This window comes from Olea europaea, chromosome 16 (genome assembly GCF_002742605.1).
Source record: "Olea europaea var. sylvestris chromosome 16, O_europaea_v1, whole genome shotgun sequence".
NCBI classification, from domain to species: Eukaryota; Viridiplantae; Streptophyta; class Magnoliopsida; order Lamiales; family Oleaceae; genus Olea; species Olea europaea.
Window position 1 is genome coordinate 7,891,487 of NC_036252.1, and position 6,410 is coordinate 7,897,896.

At 33.6% G+C, this 6,410-nt stretch overlaps 1 protein-coding gene across 1 annotated transcript; it reads right to left on the reverse strand.

Moving 5' to 3' along the window:
• Positions 1 to 5,382: 5,382 nt before the first annotated feature.
• On the reverse strand, positions 5,383 to 6,406 carry LOC111412582 (gallate 1-beta-glucosyltransferase-like; the record flags this gene model as incomplete). Its single annotated transcript, XM_023043518.1, has 2 exons — positions 5,383 to 5,923; positions 6,007 to 6,406. Coding segments are annotated over 2 exons (804 nt in total), but the record flags the coding sequence as incomplete, so codon positions are not given.
• Between the last annotated feature and the right edge of the window lie 4 nt (positions 6,407 to 6,410).

The window sequence follows — 6,410 nt, forward strand, 5'->3', positions numbered from 1 at the left end:
GCTCACTTCGAAGCATGTCGCATGCCCAAATATACTTTTATAAGCGATTGAGTAGATCGTCGGAGTGCACGTGACTGCCTCTCCTACCTTCGAAGAAGGTTAAACGTTGCTAACAATTTGTCTAAGTGTAAAAGTAAAAAGCTATGTGGACATAAGTGGAGTCAAGATCTGTTGGACACGTAACCTGTGTAGCAAACTCCAACTATATTCGTTGTTCTAGTGTGGATATGTGCAAAGTCTTTGTTATTGTGTAGTTTTATATTCAAAATTTGTCTGTCATTTTTGCATATAATTGGATAAGAATCACACATAGAGCTTGTTTGGTGGAGCTTTTAAGCAAATTAAAAATCAATTTTTTGATCGTTATCTCACTATTCCAACCTTTTTTTTTTTGAATTCTTTTCTCATATGTAGGATTCACTTTATCTCTAACGGTAAAAAAAAAATCAATTATCAAAATCCTACCAAACAAGCACATAATTTCATATCTGATTATCAAACTATGATAATATCTGCTATTCATGTATGTTTTAGGCCTCGTTTGATGTCCATTTTTTTCAAAATGCATTTTTCTTTTTTTCTTTTTTTAATCACACATTCTTTATTAAAATAATATTACACGTAAATAAAAAACTTTTCCTTCTTTTTCAATCACATATTTTCCATCAATTTACTGATCTAAAATACATTTTTACATAAAACTAACTCTCAAACACCCTCTTAATATTTAATTAAATCAAATTAGAATTATTCCTCTTTGAAATCAGACAAAAACGGTGAAGACTGTTTTATCTCCATCCATAACAAGTTCAGTTCATTGGTGGTGATTTCTGGTTGCATATTTTATACATTGTCAGAGCTCTTTTGTAAATAGGTCTCGTGACGAGCATGTTCAGTAGGTTACACAAAAATCGACAAATACAATAAAAAAAGAAAAATCAGTTTCTTTGACAAATTTAATAATTTTATTAAATCTAAAAGGTAACTACGACCAGAATTTACATTTCAATTTTACCTTGCCGTGGATCAAATCTAACTTTTTTACTTTCATTTTTCCCCATGCGCGAAAATATTAATTTTTGCAAATTATGAACCCTAGATCTCAATCTTTCCCTATTTTAGTTTTAGAAACGTCAAAATTGTGAATATAAAATTTTACAAAATAAACATCAACTAGTGGTTAATATGAGTGCGAAACGAAATCGGTCACTTCTAAACATTAAATAAGGAGTCGTACTCTTTTGCGTGTTTGACATACTTTTTTCTTGTCTTTAATTTCTATTTGTCATCAAGCAATACAAATTGAGAACCACGTTAACATCAATTTAAGCAACTTATGTGTCTTTTTTTTTTTTTTTGATTGGACCTCTTCAACTTATTATATTTGTTTCCATCTATGGGTAGAGGAAGATCTTTCATCGACTTTTAAAACCTTCTTATATTTATCAAAAAATATGTTTTAGGTGTGCCACCTTAATTTCTAAATCGTTGCACCCAAAAGAGAAGCAAAATAATCATTTCCGACCACTACTACATATAATTTATCAAAATTTTGAATAATTTCTAAAGTTAGTGCATAGTCATCAAATATGTATAAAAGGAAACAAGCACCCAAACTCATAAAAGGACTTCCGCGTTTAATTTAAGCAGTGTGATTACGTGTTTGGCTGAGCTTAAAAAATTACTTATAAGAATAAAATAATTCCTTATTGATCAAATTCAAAAATAAGTAAATTTATTTTAAATGTTTAGTTACTGTAATTGAGTTTAATGAGTCACTTATATATATTAAAGTCATATTTGATCTCAATATCATCATGAAGCACCTTCTCCCGAAAAAAAAATGATAGTCAATCTATCTAATTAAGTTCAGTTGCAAAGATGGCCATAGACCTGTATTCGACTTATGGCTTCTTGATGTTGGAAAATAGATAATTAAAAAAAAAAAAAGTAATTTTTATCCATCTTTGACCAAATAGTTAGATGGGTCTCGTTACTGGAATTTGGCAAAAAATGGGTCGAACACGTTCTACTTCTTGAGTATATGGGTTTGGTATATTTGGAAGTCAAAAATATTTTCGGATGAATGAGAAATTAGTGAATGAAGTATAATTGAGAAACATCATTTTTGAAATAATTAAACGAAAATTCAAAAACCTAAAACGACTACTCAAACGACCGCCTTGTTTGCAGCAAGTGGTCTAGTTACTCAAAAAACTGCTCAAGCGGTGAGGCTAGCAGTCAGCGAGCGGTTAGTGAACCTGTGCAACCTTTTGTGAACAAGTTGATTTTTGGGTTGTGTCTTATCGACCGCAATCAATCAATTTCTATAAATTGGACTCCTAGTAATTGGTAAGAAATTTTGTGATGGTAGTGGTTTGTGCGAATCATGGGATTGGATTGGGTGGAGAGCCACAAGAAGTCGAAAAGACCTTTCTTTCTCTATTTTCTAATTTTTTATCAAGTTTATTAAATTTTGATATATTTTTATTTTTTAAAAAAATTTAGGGCTCATCACTCATGCTTCTATTTTCATTTATTTTATTATTAGTTGTGCGTATTTAAAGAATGAAAATTCATCATTTTACATGGTTTTAATGATCAAAATGAACCAAAAGCACTGAGTTCTAATATATTTATAAAAGTAAAAATATCTATTACTTAAAAAGGTTAAAAGATAAATTAGTAATCATTTCAAGATTGACAACAAAAAGTGTAACATTTTCAAATCTAGATACCTAAATTTGAATGTATTAATATTTCATTGTCTCTTAAAATCATAAATGTAGAAGCAATTAAATTTTTCTTCATTATGACGAACATCGACTTCATTTATGAACAAGGGCAGACCGAGGGGTCCCATAGGGTCACTTGACTCCCAAGTTTTTGGGGGGGTTTTTTTTAAATTAATTTATTAAAAGTTAATAAAAATAGAGACAACTCACAAGTCGCAGCAGGCCATTCTCTTTCCCTCCCTCCCTCCCTCCCTCCCTCCTTACGCCTTTGCTTAGGGATGTCAATTGGGCCGAGCCGGCTCGCGGCTCGTTGGCTCGGCTCGTGGAAAAGAGGCTTATGGGCGGCTCGGGCTAGTGAAATCACGAGCCCGAGCACGAGTTGAGCGGACCTCGCCGGGAGCCGAGCCCGCTCAGTTCGCCATTTAGACGAGCCGCTCGTGGGTGAGCTCGGCTCGTGGCTCAGTGAGCCAGTGACCAAAACGGTCACAAAAGTGACCGTTTTGGTCACTTTTCAGTGACTGTTCTGGCCGCCAGAACAGTCGCTGAACTTTTATTCAGTGAGTTCAGTGACCGTTTGGTCACTGAATTTTATTTTTATTTTTTTAATTCCCCCTCCCCCTTTTTCTACTATAAATACCTCCTTCCCCCAAAGATTTTTTTTCATATCAGTCGCTCTTCCAAGATTACAACCCTCTCAACTCTCTTTTATTATATCAATTATCGAGTTTTTACTCTCTTGTGCTGTAAAATATACAATATCAATTCAATTTTTACAGTTTATTAGTTACGATTTCAATTCATCCAATTCTCAATTCTCACAATCGCACTACATTTATATTCATCTAGTCAAGATTTTATCATAAATAATCACAGAAATTGATCAACATTCATTTGTTGAGAGCTTGTTTGATACAGGATGTGAGCCACATCATGGAGAATCGCCTAGGACAAAGTGATCTTATTTGAGAAAACCAAAGAGAGAAAATTCTTGAATCACTCAATGTTGGTAAAATATCAAGCGAACGAGGTCTCGATCAAGAAATTACACTTTAGCGTAGGGATGTCAACAGGGCGAACCAATAAAGTGAGCGAGCTTTTTTCCGAGGCCCGAGCTGGCTCGGCCAAACAAATTAAGCTCAATTTGAGCATTCAGCTCAGGCCTTGCAGGCTCACTTTTTGTTGCTCTTTATTTTTTATTATTTTTATTATTATATTAATAAGGCATCCGCCTATTAAGGCAGCATTTCGCTACCTTTAAACATGCATTGATAACTATTATTAAACAAAATGCATGAGCCCATTTACATCATAAATTTACTGTTAATTACAAAAATTATTTGGCAAAATAAATAAACTATTCTTGTAACTTAATGAGAGGCTTGAAACGTTTCATAACGATATAGTAGAGAGGAAATACTTTAGGCGTGTTGAGTTGTTCTTTTGATTGCAATGAATTAAGAATGATTTATAAGTAAAGGAAGGTGCAAAAATAATGTCTCTCTAGTTTTTAGTGTCATTAATTAAGGATAAAATTATACTAATGGAGTAATTAACAAATCTGTTGAGTTGACTTCGCTGCTGGTGCAATTCATCTTTATAATAAGGACCGGTAACATGTCATACCAATAGTTTAGACAGATACATTTTTTTAGCAGCCTGTCTGGCCCCCATTTTTAGACCATGTTTGATTGGTTTAGATTTTATGGAAAATGAAATTCGAATTCCACTTTCTTCCAATTTTGTTTGTTTGATAGGTTTTGAATTCCACGGAATTTGGTTTCTTGATTTTCCTTGAAAACCAATTCTAGTTCCCTGTTACATTTTATTTATTTATTTTTATTTTTTTGACAATGGAAACAAATTTTAAGAATTATTGTAAAAAAATATTTCACTTTAATTGGTAATTTTCATGTAAAATAAAGTCAAACGAATACCAAAAAAATTATATATATATATATTATTAATATTTTTATTTTATTTATTTATTTATTTTTTTGCAATGAAAACAAATTTAATTCTCAATACCAATAAAATTTATTCCTTTAATTGACAATTTTTATGTAAAATAAAATCAAACGAAAACTAAAAAACACCTTTATTTTAACATTTTTCACTTAAAAAATTATACTAATCAAACACAATAATTTACAATTTTCAAAAAAATTATTTCTAAATAATTCAATTCTTTAAAATTCGTTTTCACTTCACCTCAATTTCATATTTGCAATTAAATCGGCCTGTTAATTTTTTCTCACTTTTCAAGCATTTGTGGGCCCCAAGGTAAAACAACTTCCAATTAATTCTGACAATGTACATTCCGCATGGCGTCAAAAAATGGAAGTGACAGTTGCCATATTTTTAAGTCCCTATCAATGCCCATCAATTTTTGTGCGTTGGGTGTCATGTGTACATTTCCAAGTAAGATCCGAGGGCAAAATGGACAGTCCATCTCAACGGCATTTCACTTAAAAAATACATTCTGACTCAATTTTGACCTCTTTTCATGGATTGTCATGTTGCTACTGTATAAAAATGAGAACCCGGTAAAAAAAAACTCATTAAAAGGAGTGTCAAACGGGGGCCTATAAAGCATGGTTAGATACAACGACGATAAATAATTATATTAATTAAACATTAATATATAACATTAATATATAATATAGATGCAACTTTCCACATTAATTTTCAAATTTGTGCCGATTACGTAACACATGATACAGTTACGCACGTCTCAAGTTTCGATGCTGCGAAGTAAGAACAAATTATTGTTGTGGCCGTGAAAGATCAGCCATGCATCCTGATAATCTCGTCTACAAAATCTTGCATATTCTTATCGGAGGACCCACCGGCTTCCACCGCCGCCTCCGCCGCTTTTTTGTACTTGAGTGCATTTATTTTGATTTCCTCCGCCGTCGAGCCGCTCGTGGCCTCACGCAAACATTTCTCAACCTCATCTCGAGGAATTATTCTGTTCTCGGCTTCACCTCTGCACATTCTAATTCCAACTTTGAACACATCCACTAGGTATTTTGCATCAGTAACTTGATCACCCCATTGAGGAAACGCCACCACCGGAACGCCGCTGGTGAGCGCCTCCATGGTGGAGTTCCATCCGCAGTGGCTTACGAAACAGGCAACAGATGGGTGGTTCAAAACCTGTTCTTGTGGACTCCACTGCACTATCTTGCCTGTTGAAGACCAAAGTTATACACTTGATCCAAAAAATTAATCTTGACTGTATTAAATTTTAAGATGAGATGATACGTGTCACCTTTATCACCAGCTTTTTCCAAAAACTTTTCCGGCAAAGCAACTCCAGGGAGGCCTAATTTTTCCCGGTGCGGCTTCATGACCCACAAAAATGGAACTTCTGAATTTAAAATCCCGTATGCTATTTCATCAATTTGTTCTTGCTTCAAATTAACAACACTGCCAAACGAAATGTACACAACGGAAGACGGCGGTTTGGAGTCGAGCCAATCAATACAATTATCGACGGCAACGAAGTCACCACGAACATTTAAGATTGAAGTTTTAGGGTCTTTGAAAAGTGGTCCCACAGTCTTTATGGGGCAAATCTTGGACATGTAAGCAATGATCTCCTCTTCGAGTTCTTGAAAAGTGTCCATCAGTATGCAAAAGGGTTTCGAAAGATTTTTATACTGTCCTAAAATT